At 47.1% G+C, this 18,024-nt stretch overlaps 1 protein-coding gene and 1 pseudogene across 5 annotated transcripts; one reads left to right on the top strand and one right to left on the bottom strand.

Annotated features, from left to right (window-relative positions):
* Positions 1–4,013: 4,013 nt before the first annotated feature.
* LOC141773572 (uncharacterized) lies at positions 4,014–7,792 on the top strand (annotated as a pseudogene).
* A 1,224-nt stretch (positions 7,793–9,016) lies between these two features.
* On the bottom strand, positions 9,017–14,987 carry LOC141773782 (uncharacterized). 5 transcript variants are annotated; one of them, XM_074645829.1, is made up of 12 exons: positions 14,874–14,987; positions 13,518–14,699; positions 11,752–13,223; positions 11,475–11,606; positions 11,239–11,356; positions 10,989–11,140; positions 10,757–10,859; positions 10,511–10,587; positions 10,191–10,299; positions 10,012–10,072; positions 9,654–9,811; positions 9,017–9,461 (listed from the first exon to the last, which is right to left on the bottom strand). In XM_074645829.1, exons 1-12 carry the CDS (start codon positions 14,901–14,903, stop codon positions 9,456–9,458), a joined length of 3,600 nt encoding a protein of 1,199 aa, XP_074501930.1. In that variant the 5' UTR covers positions 14,904–14,987; the 3' UTR covers positions 9,017–9,455. The 5 variants fall into 5 exon arrangements, with proteins under 5 accessions (XP_074501930.1, XP_074501931.1, XP_074501929.1 ...); XM_074645830.1 differs by having other exon boundaries at positions 11,752–13,076; XM_074645828.1 differs by having other exon boundaries at positions 11,752–14,699.
* Between the last annotated feature and the right edge of the window lie 3,037 nt (positions 14,988–18,024).

Below are 18,024 nucleotides of genomic sequence, written 5' to 3'. Positions count from 1 at the left end.
TTCTGGAGTTATGAAAAAGTATTTTGGGTATTATTTTTGATATTGTGGCCCATGCCTCATATATCTCTGTCCATGCTGCCTCACAGGAGGAAAACCTGCTGTTCATTACCTGCTCAGCACCAAATGGCAGACACAGTTATTGACTAGCTGGTCAACATAGTGGAGCATTTAGCAGCTTAAGAGACACATATTTCCCTCAGGAGTTGGTGGCGACCAAAACAGAACTAAAAGAGAATGATTGCGGTCTTAAATTCACCAGAGGGTTGTACTACGAAGCAAGATTAAAGGGTTGGTAAGGTATGTTGAGCCTAAAGTTAGAGAGAGTTTTCAGTGTCAGGAAGATGGCTCTCTTTTAACCTGGCTAGATCGCCATGGTAACTTATGCTGCACACCTAACTTGCTCCAGAGGAGGTTATGTTCAAAGTATCGGATTGAAATCGTTTATAAAAAGCGCCACACTTTCATTAGGTTGGACAGATTTGTTTCATCGAACATTTTTTGCAGTGGCGACCGTCCAAACTGCTTTTTGTACCCGTGAGCATGTGTGTGTATAAGAGGTGTACAGTAGATCCATCATAGCCTGCTCATAAGACTAGAAATTAGCGATAACGTTCTGGCAGATATTGAGGCTTAGTGTTGATCACAGGAGTGGAGAGAGCGGTGAGAGTGAACTGATATTTTCTCAAAGACAGCAGAGGAGTGAAGAAACATCTCAACACCTGTGGGGAAAGGTCACTCTCACGCTAACAAGCTACTCTCTCCCTCTACACAGACCTCCTTTGTTGCTGAAAATCTCTTTTTTCCCCCACATCCTGCTACAGGTTGTTGCTGCAATTGTTTTGAGTTTCCAAGTTTTAAAATTCCTCGTTCTTTGGCTGCACGACACTTTCTCTGTCCGTTCTGCTTCCTCCACGCCCTTCCTGCTCTTTCATTCCTTGTTCTCTAAACAGGAAAAAAGTGGCCTGCTTTACCTTTTCCACAATTTCTTTTCAGTCTGCGTCACGGACGCCCAGAAGGGAAAAAAAAGTCACTTTCTGGTATTGATTGCTTAAAATGTTTATTCCTCTAAATGACAGAAAATCAGAACCCCACTGCCGCCTCTGTGTTCCAGAAATATTTTGACTGGCAGCGGTGCCTGGCAAACGCAGAGCAGTCATTATAGTAAAGTCTACAATTGTGTGCTTGCATGTAATGCATCAAAGATGAAGCCCATCATGAGCAGCACTTGGCATCAGAGAAAAGTCAGGCCTGTAGCAACATTAGAGGAGGATGTTCACTCCTATATTCTGCTCTTGACACTCATCTGTGACTGGAATCACACACAAATACACATTTAGTTCAGTCACCTCAACAACAAAACTAACAAAGCAACAGGAATTCAGTCAAATAGAATAATGTGTTAACTCTGGCAGTGTACCGCAGAGTCTCATGAGACATCAAAACTCTGGCTGTGCTCACCAAACATTTATCCACATCTGCCCAAATTCAAGATCACGGTGAGTTATGATTGTGCATTAAACCACTGTGATGTAACAAACACAGAGATTCAGTGCTGCTGCTCGCTTCAAAACACAGATATTCTGTACACAAAACCCCAGCCACACACTGACCCTTCAAACTTAGGTAACCAGACGTCCCGGTTTGTCCGGGATTGGGCCTGTTTCAAGCTGGGTGTTCCGAGTCTCGACAAATATCTGTAAAACACTGAAATGTCCCGGTTTTCAACAGTCACTCCAAATTGTCCCGGTTTTCCCCACAATTAAAATAATAACAATAGTAGGCGGTAATTACATAGACGTTTATCATGTTCTGTCCCGCTCATTATTACGGAGCCCAGGAGTGGCTATAGAGAGAAAAAATATAGTCTGTATCTTGAGGCCTCAATTTTCTAATTTGTGCGCTCAAGATAAGTATATACACAGAGAGCCAGCACAGTGCACCCCGCTGTAGTCTAACCAGAGTATGTTGCGCGCCGTCAAGCCACAATTACACACAGCAGATCCACTGGTTACATTTTGTGCAACCAGCATCAGACTGTTATATACCCACAGAACCCCCCGTGTTTATGTGCACATCAAACGTGTCATTTTGCTTAATTATTCTGCACAGTTCCTTCTGCACATCAACAGGCATGTAGGCCTAGGTGAAAAATTCACTTAAAACTTCTTGCTCTGCCTATAACTCCCCCCTCAATCAAAAAGATAACATTAGCACGCCAGCGTCACACAACCAAATCTGTAATTATACAACCATCTTGATGACATGAATGCCCACAAGTCATTCACATGGGAGTCTTTCCAATCTCTACCATCCATCCTTTTAGTCATGAACGCAGCTTTAAGTCCCACCAGCCCGTTCTCATTCCCAGGGCGTCAAATACAGACACTTTTTCACGGGCAGGCTGTCGGTGTTCGATACCACCGCACCCTTTAGCGTCATTATGTGATGCCTGAGGCTTTCCATTAACTACAATGTAAACCCATTCGCAGCAACAGTAAACGCTCAGGGAAAGTGCGCCGGTAGTGTGATGACGTCGTTTAAAGAGCAAAACAGACGCACACGGTGGGGAGGCAGGGTGGTGGATGTGTCCAACAACACATGGTTTTCATTCAGGAGATCTTGCGTGTCCCGTGCGTTAAGTTTCACTTTAACGTTACAATCAGCTGATTGTTCGTGTCCCGTGTTCACAATGTTCAGTTTCATTTTCACTTCCGTCACAACCATATAGTTTTTTCCTAAACATGGTTTTGTTGCCTAATCCTAAGCAAGTGTTTTTGTTTAATTCACAACATTAAACACGTGTTTATTCCGAGTGAAATGTGACACCGAGGGGTCTGACAAAGCGCCAGTATGTGACATGATGAGAACTTGTTGGTCCCACATACTACACAGGCAGCAACGGTTGGTTTCACGTAAGAAAATGAATTAATTTAATCAAAGGTGTGATGTAAATATATTTTTAATGTAAGGCTACTTTAATGGTAGAAGAGGCTTTGATTTTGTTGTTTTTATTTTTGTTTTCTTTTCCCTCTACGAAGACCCCTCGAGATATCATACCATCTCCCCACCACCACTGGCCCTCCCCAGACTCGATGATTGAATTGGATTTCAGAGCACCTTACTCAGCCATTACAGCACCTGAATACTTGTTGTAACTTCTTTAGTGATTTTCTTTTTAATATGTATCTCCTAAGCACCACCTTTCTCATTCGGTTCTTTTTCTAACTTCGTTCGGTGTTTCACTATGGGAATCGCCTCGGCGTGACCAACTAAGGAAGCTCCAATGACACAACATCTGTCATTGACAGACAGGTCGACCTGTGTTAGGGCTACGCCCCCTCATATTAACACAGTCGACCGCCCCTTACAAATCATTCTCGCTTTCTTCCCGTGAAGAAACTATAGCTCCCTCAGCTCATCTAAGCTAGCTTGGTTTTTCTGCTTAACAGTTCACAGACGACCCGTCAAGGAAAACGTCGCCGAACGCAGTTCCCGGCTTTAGTTTGGTTTTGCTGAGTAAGTACTTCATGAGAAGTGTACTTTGTGGTGTTACACAGGATAATTAACCGAGCAGTGTCCGCATTAAGGCGAGCTGTTTTGTCCGGCTAACCTGTATTTGTTTATCGGTGTAGCCGGTGACTGTGTAACATTATACCGTACGGCTAGCGCGTTAAGGCGAGCCTACTAGGTTCAGTTAGCATTAGCTTGTTAGCCGAACCGAGTACCCGGAGTTCAGCTAACGTGTCACGGCGAGCAGACTCTAACGGTGCGCTGTTAGCTCGGGCTAAACCCCGTTTGCTAACGCTACTAACCGACAGGCTAACGCGTTGCGGCGCGCCTGGTACGGCTGAATATTTATACTTTTCGCTCCTTTTCCAGTCGCCATGTCTTCGGCTGCTCCCCCCACCAAAGGGTCTGAGCCGAAGGTTAAAGAGGCGGCATCCCGCCTGTGCCCTGCGTCATGCGGGGCTTCCATCTCGGGCAAGGACCCTCATCCTATGTGCATAGCTTGCATGGGCGCTAAACACGCTCAAGCATCGCTGGCTAACCCCCAGTTATGTACCCACTGTGCGTCAATGCCAGAAAAGATCCTGGAAAGGAGGCTGAGAGTGGCAGTGGCCAGTAGTCAGGACCCGTGCCTGTCTGGAGCCATCTCAAAAGCCACAACCAGCACCCATCAGCCGCGAGCCTCAACCGGCTGGGCGGACTCGATGGACGCTGTTTGCCCGGACATGCCTCCACTTTTCGAGGAGCTCCTCGAGGTGGAGCCGGGCTGCGAGGACGCAGAGGGCGATGCCAGCTCTGACCTCCTCGGCACGGACGACATGGAGGATGAGGAGGATGACTCCACATTTCCTCTTCAACAGTCCAGACCCCCCAGCGTATCTGATGCTGTTCCCACAGTGGACAGCAACTTATACGAGGTCTGCAAACGGGCCGCGTCCAAATTGGGGATTCAATGGCCCGCAGCCCAGGACGCCACAGGGGCGGAGAGAGATCTATATGATGGTAAGAGGCTCCCACCAGCCCAACCACCATTTAAACAACTCCTGCCAGCAGTGCCTGCCTGCATGAAAGAAATGAGCAGGTACTGGTCCAGCCCATTTAAGAGTAAGCTTCCCACCAAAGGCTACTCAAAGCTTGAGATCCACGGAATGGGGGAACTGGGGCTGGCCGAACCCCCAGCGGTGGAGCCTTCAGTGGCTTATCACCTCCACCCAAACCGTCGCTCTCTCTCAGCTTCCTCCAACATCTCTCTACCTAGTAAAATGGAGCGCCTCACGGCGTCTGTTTTCCAGAGGATGTATAAGTGCGCAGCGCAATCAGTGTGCTCTCTTAATGCAATGACACTGTTTTCTGCGTACCAGGCGGAAATCCTGGAGGAGATGGGTGGACAGCTGGACTCAGGTTCACCTAACCCTGCTCTCTGGGATGAGATTTGTGTGGTGAACGACCTCAGGATGTTAACACACAAAGTGCTCTGTCGATCTATTCGTCCAGGAGATTGGTTTGTAACAATCGATCTCTCGGACGCGTATTTTCACATCGCCATTTATCCCACACACAGGAAGTTTCTCAGGTTTGCGTATCAAGGCAGAGCCTACGAATACCAAGCCATCCCGTTCGGGCTGTCATTAGCACCGAGGGTGTTCACAAAGTGTGTGGAGGCAGCTCTGTCTCCGTTACGGAACAGCGGCATCAGGATATTCTCGTACATAGACGACTACCTGATATGCTCCCACTCACGGGAGCAGGCAGTCAGGGATTCCGCTGCGGTGATAAATCACCTCGGGGATCTTGGGTTCAATATAAACTGGGCAAAGAGTCGAGTAGAACCCGCACAATGTACAGAATACTTGGGTCTCAACATAAACTCGCTCTCCTATCGAGTCACGCTGTCGGAGGGGAGAGTAGCGTCCCTCTCTCAGTGTCTCTCCCGTTTCCGGGTAGGGACAGCCGTGACGTTCAGACTCTGTCTGCGCCTACTCGGCCTCATGGCGTCAGTGATTTCTGTCGTACATTTGGGACTCCAATGGATGAGGGATTTTCAGCGCTGGGTCGCGGCGTTGCACCTGTGCTCACGCCGTCACCTCAGCCGCAGAGTGAAAATAACGCCAGCTTGTGTGCTGGCGCTCCGCCCGTGGGAGGACCGGACGGCTCTCGCGTCAGGTGTCCCGCTAGGGGCGGTGTCATCCAGGGTAACCATGACAACGGACGCGTCCCTGTCAGGTTGGGGAGCGACCATGTTGGGCAGAACAGTGAATGGCACCTGGGACCAGAGGCTGGCTCAGGCTCACATAAATCTCTTGGAGCTTTGGGCAGTGTTTTTTGCACTAAAGCATTTTCTGCAATTTCTCCAAGGTCGCCACGTCCTGGTGAAAACTGACAACACCACGGTGGTAGCATACATCAACCGCCAGGGCGGGACTCGCTCACTGCAGTTACACAGGTTAGCTCGGAAGATAATCATGTGGAGCAGCTCGAGGCTAATGTCCCTCCGAGCGACTCATGTGCCGGGCGTTTTGAACAGGGGCGCAGATCTCCTGTCCCGGGGAAACCCCCTGTACGGAGAGTGGACTCTCCACCCGCAGGTGGTGGAGCAGGTGTGGCAGAAATACGGCCGGGCAGCCGTAGATCTCTTCGCCTCGCAGGAAAACGCTCACTGTCGACTGTTTTTCTCCCTGTCAGACGTAAATGCACCTCTGGGGGTGGATGCGCTGGCCCACTCATGGCCAAACGTGCTGCTCTATGCATTCCCCCCTCTCAGCCTGATCTCCCCCACTCTAGCCAGGGTGAGAGAGCAGAGCTTATCGCTAATCCTGATAGCACCGCGGTGGTCGTCCAAGCACTGGGTAGCAGAAATAATTCAGCTTCTAGTGGGCGAACCGTGGCCTCTCCCCATACGCAGGGATCTTCTATCCCAGGCGCGCGGGGAGATCTACCACCCACACCCAGACCGCATGGCGCTCTGGGCCTGGCCCGTGAAAGGTGGAACCTGAACGCGGCAGGCCTGCCCGCACAGGTCATTGACACCATTCAGAGTGCGAGGGCCTCCTCCACTCGCTCTCTTTACAGTTGTAAGTGGCGGGTTTTTGAGGAGTGGTGCGACTCGAGGCACACCATTCCTTTTCAGTGTTCGGTGGTTGACCTGCTATGTTTCCTGCAGGAATTGGTAAATAAGGGTAAGGCCTTTTCTACCATTAAAGTGTATTTAGCGGCCATCTCAGCCTGTCATGTAGGCTTTGGAGAGAAGCCGGTGGGGCAACATCCTTTAGTTTGTCGCTTCATGAAAGGTGCACGCCGCAAGCTTCCAGTTTCCAGGCCCCTGGTTCCTCTGTGGGATCTGTCGGTCGTGTTGGACGCCCTCTCTCATCACCCATTTGAGCCTATAGAGGCGGTGGGGATGAAGTTTATTTCACTTAAAACAGTGTTGCTCTTAGCCTTAACCACAGCAAAGCGTGTGAGTGATTTACAGGCTTTATCCATCCGCCCTTCCTGCTTACAGTTTGCCCCAGGGCTCACCAAAGTCTGCCTACGGCCCAATCCAGCTTTTGTGCCTAAGGTGGTGGAGTCAACCTACAGATGTCCCACAGTGGAGCTTTTGGCTTTTCACCCACCTCCATTCTCCTCAGTGGAGGAGCAGAGGCTTAACACATTATGCCCAGTGCGGGCTCTGCATGTGTATGTGAGTAGATCAGCAGGTTTCAGGAAAGGGGATCAGCTGTTTGTGTCCTGGGCCACTCCCCACAAGGGCAAGCCAGTTTCCCGCCAGAGGCTATCCCACTGGATTGTGGAGGCCATATCCCTGGCTTATGGCTGTAGAGGTCTGCAACCTCCACAGGGGTTAAAGGCCCATTCCACTAGGAGCATGGCCACTTCAGGGGCCCTGTTCAAGGGAGTGTCAGTGCAGGACATTTGTGCTGCGGCGAGCTGGGCTACGCCTCACACTTTTTTAAGGTTCTACAGGCTGGATGTCTCGGGGCCATCCTTGGCACGGGCTGTGCTAGAGGCAAACACGCCAGGGTCGGTGTGATGTTCACTGTCTGGCTTATTGTTTATGGCTTCGGGAAACGTATGCAATACGGGAGTGGTCTATATCTCCCATAGTGAAACACCGAACGAAGTTAGAAAAAGAACTTAAGGTTACTTAACGTAACCCCGGTTCTTTGATAACAGAGTGAGGTGTTTCACCAGCACGTCCCTACATGCATAGACACGGAAAGAAACCGTTCTAGAATGATTTGTAAGGGGCGGTCGACTGTGTTAATATGAGGGGGCGTAGCCCTAACACAGGTCGACCTGTCTGTCAATGACAGATGTTGTGTCATTGGAGCTTCCTTAGTTGGTCACGCCGAGGTGATTCCCATAGTGAAACACCTCACTCTGTTATCAAAGAACCGGGGTTACGTTAAGTAACCTTAAGTTATGTTGTCTCCTTCTTCAGCCTGATGTGTTGACTAGAAAACGCAAATTTGATCAGGATGCCCACTATAGAGATGTCAGGTCAGTGTAGGAATGTACCACTGGGAAAACAGTGAGCTCCCCTCTTCTAGACTTGGTTTGAAATGGTTTGTTTGGTTGGAAACACTCGCGTTCAAACTGTTAAAATCACAGCCTGTGTGTTGCCTGACATCCAAAGATTGTGATGGAGGTCTTGTCCAAAACCCAATCAGTTAAAGGTGTTTTATTTATTACTTGAGTTCAGTCAACATGGAAAGTAGCTTTAAAGGGACAGTGTGTAGAATTTGGTAGCATCTAGTGGTGTGGTTGCAGATTGCAACCAACTGAGTGCCCCTCCGCTCACTCCTCCCTTTCCAAGACTGTGGTAACATGAGCCGCCGAGTGCAAAACCGTGGTAGTGCCATTCACCTCACTCAGAGGCCATCCTTACCATAATAACACTACTTTAGGAGCAATGGAAGTCAGACAGCGGTAACACTGCAGCTCAATTTACCGCAGGGCCTTCAGGTAACATTAAAAAGTCAAAGGCTCTCTCTAGAGTCAGTGTTTGGTATGTCCGTTCTGGGCTACTGTAGAAACATGGCGGAGCAACATGGCGGACTCTGTGAAGAGGATCCGCTCCCTATGTAGCTATGAAGGACTCATTCTATGCTAACAAAAACAAATGATTCTTAGTTTAGGTGATTATACACTAATGAAAACATAGTTATGAATATTATATTACATTTCTACTAATAGATCACCCGAAATGCTACACACTGGACATTTAACTGAATAAATTTTTAATAGCTCATGGTTGAAATTAAAGAAAAACAGCAACACAATGTGTACAACCTTTATTAGTAAACAGTTAGGATACATATTGTTTGATATTACTACACTGTTAGAGCAGAACATTTGAATGAGTAACCAATACATGTATAATTTACCCATGCAAACTTACCTTTTACATTTGTTTCATTGCAGAGTCTGCAGGTACTATAACAATCCATATTGATGCAACTATACTCATACTAATGCTTGGACTAAATAAAATACCACAAAACAAAAAATCTATAATTTTAAATGATTTATTTAATTTTAATTTTAATTTAATGGTGAACTGAAAAAGTTTATTAAATGATTCAATTTCAGTTTACCATCTTCCCCAGAGAGCAAGCCACATCTGTATTTGACATCACGTCCAATTTGCATTATACGTCACTGCTCATGCTGTGACTTTGGGCAACTGTGGCAAGGAAAAACTCCTTCACGGAGGAAGAAACCTTGGGAGGAACCAGGCTCTCTGGGGGGAGCCCATCCTCCTGAGGGTTGGGGGGGACCTGCTGTTGCTCCTGGCCACGAGACGCGCTCACCGTCCATTCACTGGACGTGGTCTCGTTGTACATCCGCTGGACACTTACCTTGTCACGCACCGCTGGACACTTACCTTGTCACACAGGGCTGCTCCTGCCAATGGGTTTTCAAAATGGCCTTAAGGAGCATCCCACCGTCTAGTCCTGAGAATAGAATCACACTTAAAATAAATACAGCGTTGTTGGATTTCTAAATCCCTCTGCTCAACTGTAATCAGTCTGAAGTGTTATCTGAGGAGATTTAAAGAACGTCAGTGTTCGTGTTATCTCTGTCTCTGCCACATCATTTCCATGATGTATTTCACTTCAGTGCACGTCAAAGTGTTTTCTTCTTACATGACGTTTGTATGTCAGGATGTAGGAGGATCTTCTCCGCGTGTCACACACAGAGTCGCCGCTTGTTTCGGTCACCTCAGCGTCATCGTAGGTGAACCAGCGGTCAGTTTGGTCCCCCTGTCCCACATCTGGATCCCTGCCGTCACAGATGTAGTGTCCTAACAGGAGAGGAAGCATTGTTGCATTGACTGCATTAAAACTTATCTGATACCAGACAGTGATTTAGTTTATATCAAAATCAGGAAATTTTATATTAGTGTCTGACTTTCTACAGTGACTAAAAGTAGCAGAATGTAAGAAAGTAAGGTAAAGATTATTCTTCTTGATTTAATGTGAGTAAAATAATTGATTATCTTACCACTATCTGGTGTGGAGCCGAGGTGATTAATGGTGCTGACCAGACTGTAGCAGCAACCAGCCTAAGAAGAAACACAGTTAATCAGAGTTAGTGCACACACAGTCCACACATTTACTTATTACAGCCCCAGTCTGATGCTTCTGTTTGCTATCAGGTCATATACAGTAGTTTTTCTTTACCTGGTCTGACATCACCACCAGATCCCTGAGTAGGCTGACGGGGTCATTGAGCTTTCGAAGCTGGAAGGATGGAGTGAACCTGAAGCGCTTTAGATGCAAGACCAGCACTCTGTAGACAGACAGAAAAGATATGAGCACCAGGTGTTAGAGAAGAATATGGCGTTACAAACTCTTTCCATTGGTATTTTCTATGTTAAATACTTCACAGTCACTCCTTTGGGTCAGTGGAGCCCAGTTTGATACCACGGGGTTAACCGGTATCACCACGGAGCGCTGTGGTCAGGAGTTTGGTCATATGTGATGGATGAGATGTCACTCACCTTGGCAGGGTCAGAAATGACAGGCGCTGGATTGACTTGGTGCCACCGCACTCGCACTTGTACTTCAACTCCTTCTCCTGCAGAACAGCACAAGACCAACATGTTTACACTTCTATACGGGATTTACAACAACTACGTATCCATACACATACTGACACAAGCAGTGGTGGTGTTTCTACATACATCAGATGATCACATAATATCAGTCGGTTCTAATGTGAATGACTGAGGAGAGGTGTTTCTTACCGACAGGTAATCCTCAAGCATCTGCTCCACGCTTCCGCCTCCGGGCACCAGATCCAGGGAGAGGTTAGTAAATTCCTCCTCTCGTGAGGTTCCTGAGCCGCACCTACACATTATAAGGACAATACAGTTATAATACAGCTGCACACTGCTTTGACATGCTGGTAGACACATGAATGTGTGTGTGTGTGTGTGTGTGTGTGTGTGTGTGTGATGTGTATAACGGTGTACTTACCTTTTGCAGGTCCTGGTGTTAAGCATTTTAAACACCAAGTTATCTTCCACTGGACAGCTGTAGGAGGTGCCCAACCTGGCAGCCATCTCCTGAAGCTTTGGGCTCAAGCATCTCATCTGCTCGAGCACAGTGGTGAAGAACTCGTGAGCATCCTGCAGAAACACACACACACAATCATACAGAGTTTATACGCCGAGGGGAAACTATCAGGAAGTGTTGAAACAACAAATCATAAAACCAGCTCACTCACCTTCTGGTCGAGATCCTGGAACTCCGGAGACCAAATCGTCTTCTTGAGTTCAGTTAGAAGGTCAATTTTATGGCTGGTGTCCCCGGAAAAGTGACACTTTTTGATGTCCATAAATGATCTGGAGAGGAAGGTAAGATGGGTCAGTGGAATTGTCTTGACTTTCTAGCAATACGATTTTGGTGTTCAGGGTACAACTTTAAGATAAAATTAGTGGTTGTGTATGAGGGGTGCTGTACCTCAGAAGTGCAGCTTCAGGCATTGAATTCCAGACATCCTCCTGACAGCTGAAGGCGCTTACAAACTCCTCCAATGTCAGGAGGCTCTGCAGGGTGGAGTTTATATAACAGTATACTGCTGGGTTCGGGAACCTGACACACAAACATAACAAGACGAACGTGAATATCATCAATTATTCAATGACATGTTCTCAAACTGGGGCTCATTTTCTCCCAGTAGTTTTACTTTGATTTGATGGATACAGCCTTGCTTCTTGTGTGTGTAAATGACACTAACCCAAGAAACTTTATCTGCTGCTGTCTGACGGTCTGAGTCGGGGAGACGGCATCTTGTCCCTTCTTTTTTTCGGGCACAGCCTGAACACCTGTCTTGTTTTCCCCCAGCCGTCTCTCCTCTTCCTCTCTGAGGCCTTTGTCCTTCACCACCTCGTCTTTGTGAGGGATGGTGTGGCATTGCATCTTTGGATGCTTTGCCTTTGGGCTCTGCTCTCCAGGATCGGGTGCAACCTTTTCCTGTTGGTGTGAACGGAGGCATCTCTCCTCTTCCTGTCTGAGGACTTTGACCTTCACCACCTCGTCCTTGTGAGGGATGGTTTGGCGCTGCATCTTTGGGTGCTTTGCCTTTGGGCTCTGCTCTCCAGGATCTGGTGCAACCTTTTTCTGTTGGTGTGAACCGAGCAATCTCTCCTCTTCCTGTCTGAGGCCTTTGACCTTCACCACCTCGTCCTTGTGGGGGATGGTGTGGCGCTGCATCTGCGGGTGCCTTGCCTTTGGGCTCTGCTCTCTAGGATCTGGTGCAACCTTTTTCTGTTGGTGTGAACGGAGGCATCTCTCCTCTTCCGGTCTGAGGACTTTGACCTTCACCACCTCGTCCTTGTGAGGGATGGTGTGGCGCTGCATCTGCGGGTGCCTTGCCTTTGGGCTCTGCTCTCTAGGATCTGGTGCAACCTTTTTCTGTTGGTGTGAACGGAGCCATCTCTCCTCTGCCTGTCTGAGGACTTTGACCTTCACCACCTCGTCCTTGTGATAGGGGGTGTGGCTCTGCATCTTTGGGTGCTTTGCCTTTGGGCTCTGCTCTTTAGGATCTGGTGCAACCTTTTTCTGTTGGTGTGAACGGAGGCATCTCTCCTCTTCCTGTCTGAGGACTTTGACCTTCACCACCTCGTCCTTGTGAGGGATGGTGTGGCGCTGCATCTGCGGGTGCCTTGCCTTTGGGCTCTGCTCTCTAGGATCTGGTGCAACCTTTTTCTGTTGGTGTGAACGGAGGCATCTCTCCTCTTCCGGTCTGAGGACTTTGACCTTCACCACCTCGTCCTTGTGAGGGATGGTGTGGCGCTGCATCTGCGGGTGCCTTGCCTTTGGGCTCTGCTCTCTAGGATCTGGTGCAACCTTTTTCTGTTGGTGTGAACGGAGGCATCTCTCCTCTTCCTGTCTGAGGACTTTGACCTTCACCACCTCGTCCTTGTGAGGGATGGTGTGGCGCTGCATCTGCGGGTGCCTTGCCTTTGGGCTCTGCTCACTAGGCTCTGGTGCAACTTTTTTCTGTTGGTGTGAACGGAGCAATCTCTCCTCTTCCTGTCTGAGGCCTTTGACCTTCACCACCTCGTCCTTGTGATAGGGGGAGTGGCACTGCATCTTCGGGTGCTTTGCCTTTGGGCTCTGCTCTCCAGGATCTGGTGCAACCTTTTTCTGTTGGTGTGAACGGAGGCATCTCTCCTCTTCCTGTCTGAGGACTTTGACCTTCACCACCTCGTCCTTGTGATAGGGGGAGTGGCACTGCATCTTCAAGTGCCTTGCCTTTGGGCTCTGCTCACTAGGCTCTGGTGCAACTTTTTTCTGTTGGTGTGAACGGAGCAATCTCTCCTCTTCCTGTCTGAGGACTTTGACCTTCACCGCCTCGTCCTTGTGAGGGATGGAGTGGCACTGCATCTTCGAGTGCCTTGCCTTTGGGCTCTGCTCTCTAGGATCTGGTGCAACCTTTTTCTGTTGGTGTGAACGGAGGCATCTCTCCTCTTCCTGTCTTAGGCCTTTGACCTTCACCACCTCGTCCTTGTGAGGGGTGGTGTGGCTCTGCATCTTCGGGTGCTTTGCCTTTGGGCTCTGCTCTCTAGGATCTGGTGCAACCTTTTTCTGGCGGTGTGAACGGAGCCATCTCTCCTCTTCCTGTCTGAGGCCTTTGACTTTCACCACCTCGTCCTTATGAGGGATGGTGTGGCGCTGCATCTCAGGGTACTTTGCCTTTGGGCTCTGCTTTATAGGATCTTGTGCAACTTTTTTCTGTTGGTGTGAATGGAGCCATCTCTCCTCTTCCTGTCTGGGGCCTTTGACCTTCACCACCTCGTCTTTGAGAGGGGTGGTGTGGCGCTGCATCTTTGGGTGCTTTTCCTTTGGGCTCTGCTCTCTAGGGTATGGTGCAACCCTTTTCAGTTGGTATGCATGGAGCCATCTCTCCTCTTCCTGTCTGAGGCCTTTGACCTTCACCACCTCGTCCTTGTGAGGGGTGGTGTGGCTCTGCATCTTCGGGTGCTTTGCCTTTGGGCTCTGCTCTCTAGGATCTGGTGCAACCTTTTTCTGTTGGTGTGAACGGAGGCATCTCTCCTCTTCCTGTCTTAGGCCTTTGACCTTCACCACCTCGTCCTTGTGAGGGGTGGTGTGGCTCTGCATCTTTGGGTGCTTTGCCTTTGGGCTCTGCTCTCTAGGATCTGGTGCAACCTTTTTCTGGCGGTGTGAACGGAGCCATCTCTCCTCTTCCTGTCTGGGGCCTTTGACCTTCACCACCTCGTCTTTGAGAGGGGTGGTGTGGCGCTGCATCTTTGGGTGCTTTTCCTTTGGGCTCTGCTCTCTAGGATCTGGTGCAACCCTTTTCAGTTGGTGTGAACGGAGGCATCTCTCCTCTTCCTGTCTTAGGCCTTTGACCTTCACCACCTCGTCCTTGTGAGGGGTGGTGTGGCTCTGCATCTTTGGGTGCTTTGCCTTTGGGCTCTGCTCTCTAGGATCTGGTGCAACCTTTTTCTGGCGGTGTGAACGGAGCCATCTCTCCTCTTCCTGTCTGGAGCCTTTGACCTTCACCACCTCGTCTTTGAGAGGGGTGGTGTGGCGCTGCATCTTTGGGTGCTTTTCCTTTGGGCTCTGCTCTCTAGGATCTGGTGCAACCCTTTTCAGTTGGTATGCATGGAGCCATCTCTCCTCTTCCTGTCTGAGGCCTTTGACCTTCACCACCTCGTCCTTGTGAGTAATAATAAACAATATGAAAATTGTTGAAAACATAATGTATCTACACAGATGATATAAACTGGCTTCACAGAAAGTGTCTCACTGTGAACTGTGAAGTAGAAATAAGGTCAAGGTCACATTAAAAGTAGAAAAAATTACTAGTGCTAGTATATCTAGAAAACAAACCTTTCTACAATAGGATTCCCGAGGAAACATCTTTGTAACTTGTTGTGAAGTTAAAATAGACTGAGACTGACAGTTAACTGCTGCTATCTTGCAGGGTTTGTCAACAATATCTGGTCAAAGGTTCTGTGACATAGAACTAGATGACTGGATTCTAAAAGTTCAGTTCTAGAATGTTACTATTGTGATATGTTACAAGTTTGTGTGTGTGTGTGTGTGTGTGTGTGTGTGTGTGTGTGTGTGTGTGTGTAGATTGGTGTTCTTAAAAGGCCCAAACTACGAATACGTAAAATTCAAAAATCAAAACAAAGTGAAACAAGATCATTTATCTTCAGAAATATACTGTATATATATATATAGTGAAATAAATAAAAACAAAAGATCTGCATAAATGTATATATACATACTGTATACTGTATACATTTTATTTATTTGTTTTTATTTAGATTTATTTATTTCATTAAACCAACTCCCTATTTGATGGTTGAGAACATTCAGAATTGAGATGTTCACTGTGCATATTAATTTTTCTCAACTACCGAGTTATTATTTACAGGGATCAAACATACATTAAGATAATTTACTAAAAGTTGCATTAATTTAATTTTGAATACTCGGGTGAAGGAAAACCCCCACCACATCCACACCAGAAGTAATATGTCAGTGGCGCGGAAGCACTGTGTATTGAGCACTACTGAAGTAGTGCTATACCCGTTTAAACTACATCCATTTCGGGATCTTCGTGACCCCAAATTGCTCCCGAAAGCTGTGCCATCGGTGTGTGAATGAGTATTTAGATTAGATCCTGATGGGCGGGTTGACACCTTGCAGGGAAGCCTCTGTCGTCAGTGTATGAATGTGTCTGTGAATGGGTGAATGCTGACATGTAGTGTAAAGCGCTTTGAGTGGTCAGAAGACTAGAAAGACACTATGTAAATGCAAGTCCATTTACCATTTAATCCACGGTGGCTCTGGCCTCTGTTACAGCGTCTCTGTTCTATCAGCAGCACAGGGGACAAACAGCTAGGAGACAAACTGTCTTTACCAGACTGAGGAACATCAGAAATGTACATGAGGAGTATAGTTACAAGAGGATACATAACAACATGTGTGTGGATGTTCTGTCTGATTTTCAAAATTAGTTTTGAAATTCCACAGTCGCTCTTTGATGAGACAAAGAGGTAAAACATGGTGGAAACTGCAGTATTTGTCTCTGTGTTTTGGCAACACTTGATTTATTGTGCTTAGCCCGGTTTTGGAGACTCTCCTTTAAATCAAATTTTTCCCCGCTATACCGCTGCCCTGCCTGTTGGCTTTGGCATGAATATCCACTCAGTTTATTTAACCTCAGTGTGATTGACAGCCCTTGTGTTTGCCACCAGACCTCCCCCAAGTGCTGCCCAGAATCCTGCATAAAAACACAACATTAAGCTGGAAACGTGTGGTTCCAGTTAAAATGTCACTTCTGATCAGCTTGGTCAATTGTGAAACAGAGGTTGTTGTGTGTCGTTCTTCTTAGATCTGTTGCTGAAGGCAAATAAATGGTGCTGGGTCAGTCACTGCCCTCCTAACTGCTTTTAAATGTTGATCATGAAATCCTGCAGAGCGCAGAGGGATGAAACAGGGACAAAGGCTGACATTGCAGTCACTAAGTTAACTGTTGAGATGTGGAAACATAGCAACATCTGTAAAGAGAAGTCCAACAGAGCAATAAACACGGGGGTCTGACAACCACACAGGATTAAAACAACCTCTTATGTTGGCACAAACTGTCTATAAATATTCATTACAGACTGCAGGGTTCAACGTTGGAGTCAGAAATCTACTTGCCCAAAGTCAATTTTGACTTGCCCCTATACAAATGGTTTTATTTATTAGCAGTTATCAAATAACAACAAAAGACTAAAGTGCATTGTCATGTTTAATCTTTATTTTAGTAAATTAATCTGGAGTGTTGCCGACATTGTCTAAGGCCACCCAACTAAACTCCTGTTTCCAGGATAATTGAAATGCTCGCTTGTGCTTCAGCTCATAAACTTTGCTTTTAACCACCGACATTTTCTCGCAAGTGCCTGATCGGTATTGCGCATGTGCAGCTTTCAACAGAGATGAGAAGGAAGCGAGATGGCTCACTCCTTAGCTACTTCCATCATCAGAAAAAAATATGTGTTTAATTCTTTTTTGCCCGATTGGGCAAGTGAGTTGCTAGATTTACTAGCCCGAAGTGGCATTTTACTTTCCCCGGGCAAGTGGGCAAGCCTTATTGTTGAGCCCTGGACTGACTTCCTGGTTTTACTTCGACCTGCTGTATTTGCCACATTTGTGTTTGCACACCGTTTTTCTGTGCAATGAGGGAGTGTTCCCAACATTTTGGATGGTTTAGATAAAATGGCCAAACTGTTTGCTTGTGTACGGGTCATCTGACTACTCATGTTTCTAGCTTCATCAGACTTTGTTGTAGCGAGAGTACAATGCTATTTTAATGGATGGAAATGATAGCAACTACAAAAATATGAATTTTCCTTGAATTGTCTTCTGCCCGTTGCATACTGAGATTTGTTCCAGCCTCTGTTGACCCTGTAGGTAAAGAAAAGGAATGAATGTGTTATCACTTATTTAATAATCTTTGACGTGTTGTAAAAATGGCTTGAAATTAGCAGCAATTACAATAACCTATGACCTACTTAACAGCCAGCTGTTGTGTGTGATGCCATTCATGCTCAAGTGGTTGCTGAAGTAGCATAATCTGTAATGTCATTGAATTGTTTTAGTGTCCCGGCACGGTGGAATTAGTCAAATAAATTGAAATCAAATGACTTGAGATGTGCTCAGGCAATTATAGGCAGGGATGATGAAGCATTAATTTGATCACAGGCCGCAACAAACCCTAATGCATTATTAGAATTAGGCCTGCACTGGCCCGAAGACACAGGAGACAAGAGTTTGCACACTGCTCCAGAAGCCTGTTCGGTTGTTTGCATCAGGGACAAGCTCGTTTTCACAAAACTAAAGAGAAAATAAACTCTCTGGCTGCAGCTAAAACGAAATGGCCACTTCAGTGTATACATCCACGTTTATACAGCTTTTCCTTCTCGTCTCCTTCCGCTCCTTTTCTTTCTGGTCATTTCCGTACAGTACAAATATTTTCTTAACA

Source organism: Sebastes fasciatus, chromosome 9 (genome assembly GCF_043250625.1).
Source record: "Sebastes fasciatus isolate fSebFas1 chromosome 9, fSebFas1.pri, whole genome shotgun sequence".
In the NCBI taxonomy this organism is placed as follows: Eukaryota; Metazoa; Chordata; class Actinopteri; order Perciformes; family Sebastidae; genus Sebastes; species Sebastes fasciatus.
The sequence above is the reverse complement of the archived record's forward strand: the minus strand, read 5'-3'. Positions and strand labels throughout refer to the sequence as shown.

Excerpts from the sequence above, each read along its gene's own strand:
- LOC141773782 (XM_074645828.1), bottom strand. The coding sequence starts at position 14,903 with ATGTTTCCTCGGGAATCCTATTGTAGAAAG. Across the intron at positions 14,700-14,873 it reads GGGAATCCTATTGTAGAAAG|GACGAGGTGGTGAAGGTCAA; the intron begins GTTTGTTTTCTA and ends ATTACTCACAAG. Across the intron at positions 10,300-10,510 it reads TCATTTCTGACCCTGCCAAG|AGTGCTGGTCTTGCATCTAA; the intron begins GTGAGTGACATC and ends GTCTGTCTACAG.